Raw genomic sequence first — 2036 nt, 5'->3', positions numbered from 1 at the left:
ACATTGTATGTTGACAAAATAAAAATTAAAAAATAAATAAATAAATAAATAAATAAATAAAAATAAAAATTTGGAAGACAGAGTTAGCTTTTGGTATATTTTTTTAAAAATCCTGTTAGTATTTTGGTATGCTTTCTACCAGATCTTTTTTTTTTTTAGCATACAGAGTAATTCTTAAAAATTATTATATATAAATCCAATTAAACAGCCTGATTTTTTTTACATTTTTAACATTATAACAAAATCAAATAAATACCCTGTAGTTCAGTGGAGGTAGGACACTAAAGCTTACCAAGTTTTCCCCAAAATTAATTTTTTAAAGTATACCTCTCTACATCTTTACCTCATTCATAAAAATAATACTTCAGAAAAAAGAACTAATAAAAGATATTAATGAAACAATTGTGCAGAAAACTTTAAATCTCTAGACAACTAATACATATTTGTTAATCTGACTGTAAACTAGAATCATTTCACACATAAATGCAAAAATGTGCTTCCTAAAAGTTAGAATACTGTGTTTACTGATACACTGGTTTGAGACCAATTAAATTTGGATTTCAGCCAGTGACTGTCTAAAAAAATCAAAACAATGGAGCAGTCTCTGAAATTTCAAAATTATTACAGTTGATTACACAGAGTAAAACATGCTTCCTTATTCCCTCTAAAAGTAAAAAGCATGAAGCAATGACAAGAGAGGCACAGAGTTGAGGAAAGCTGGACGCTGCGTCCTCCAGTGCTTCTGTACCTTGGAGCAGCTTCTTGCATTCAGCAGGCTGCAAGGTGGAGCAAAGCTGCTGCAGGCTTCCGCTCTCCACCTGGTGCATGAGGTAGAAAAGCTTCCAGAGCATTTGGACCGACAGGGTCCCAAAGGGCATTTCAGACATAAACAGCCAAATGCCAAGTCTGCATGTGAAAAAGAGCAGAAACAATTTTATGTATTAGTCAGCTTCACCAGACTAAGAAAGTAGACAAATCTTCAGCTCTCAGAGAAAAAAGATTCTTAAATCACATTGCTGCAATTTTTCTAACCAGTTTGGGTCAAAAACATCTCGAGGATGGATAACGATAACAGCAAATACTCATGAAGCACTTATTCTGTTCCAGGTACTGTTCTAATCACCACCTCATACATGTGTATGCAAGTATGTGTGTACATATGTGTATAGTATCAACTCATTCCATACTCACCAAAACCAAGGCAACAATTACTGGTATTATCCCCAGCTTACACATGAGGTTACTAAGGCACAGACAGTAGTGGGTGACAGAGAGGCTGCTACCTAGATGCAGATGCATGTCTGAGCATGCAAACAGGAACACAGGTGCACACAGACACATGTGCAGTGTGTGGGAGGGGAGTCAAAAACCATCCAGTGACTCCTCACTGATCACTGAATGAAGTTCAAACTCTTCAGCCCCACATACAAAGGACCACATTTCCAACCACAACCTTCCTTGCACTCAGAATATTACAGCATTCCAACAAGCCTAGAGAACCCCCTATACCTCCAGGCCCAATGTCCCTCCATGTATGAAGCCCTTCTCTGATTTCCTACTCAGCACCGTTACAGAACTCCACCCATACCTGACTTTGGCATTATTATACCTTTCACACGTGATTCGCATACTGTAGTGGGCAGAAAGATCTCCTGATGACTTTGTGGAAAATGCAGATTCCCAAGCCCCACCTACAGAGATCCTGATTTTGTAGGTCACAGCTAGGACCCAAGAATTTTATAACCACACTTGGTGACTCAGACTCAAGTGATTCTTTTTTTTTGTCTTTTTTTGTGACCGGTAAGGGGATCGCAACCATTGGCTTGGTGTTGCCTGCACCATGCTCAGCCAGTGAGCGCACCAGCCATCCCTATATAGGATCCAAACCCGCGGCGGAAGCGCCACTGTGCTCCCAGCGCAGCACTCTCCCGAGTGAGCCATGGGGTTGGCCCAGACTCAAGTGATTCTTAAACCACACTATGAGAAATATCTTGCAGTACTGTAATTTATGTAGCCATACCTGCTTACCAGCAATT

General features: G+C 39.3%; 1 protein-coding gene across 1 annotated transcript in view; it reads right to left on the bottom strand.

Moving 5' to 3' along the window:
* Positions 1-570: 570 nt before the first annotated feature.
* Positions 571-2036, bottom strand: part of EPG5 (ectopic P-granules autophagy protein 5 homolog (C. elegans)) — a 32967-nt gene continuing 31501 nt past the window's right edge. The window contains exon 13 of the mRNA XM_008594339.1: positions 571-906. Within this exon, the coding sequence (XP_008592561.1) occupies positions 585-906 (322 nt within the window). The 3' untranslated portion in view covers positions 571-584. The remainder of the gene's footprint in view (positions 907-2036) is intronic.

The sequence above is a fragment of the Galeopterus variegatus genome, unplaced genomic scaffold (assembly GCF_000696425.1).
Source record: "Galeopterus variegatus unplaced genomic scaffold, G_variegatus-3.0.2 Scaffold10595, whole genome shotgun sequence".
Taxonomy (NCBI): Eukaryota; Metazoa; Chordata; class Mammalia; order Dermoptera; family Cynocephalidae; genus Galeopterus; species Galeopterus variegatus.
Note: the sequence above shows the minus strand (reverse complement) of the source record. Positions and strands in the feature narration are given on the sequence as shown.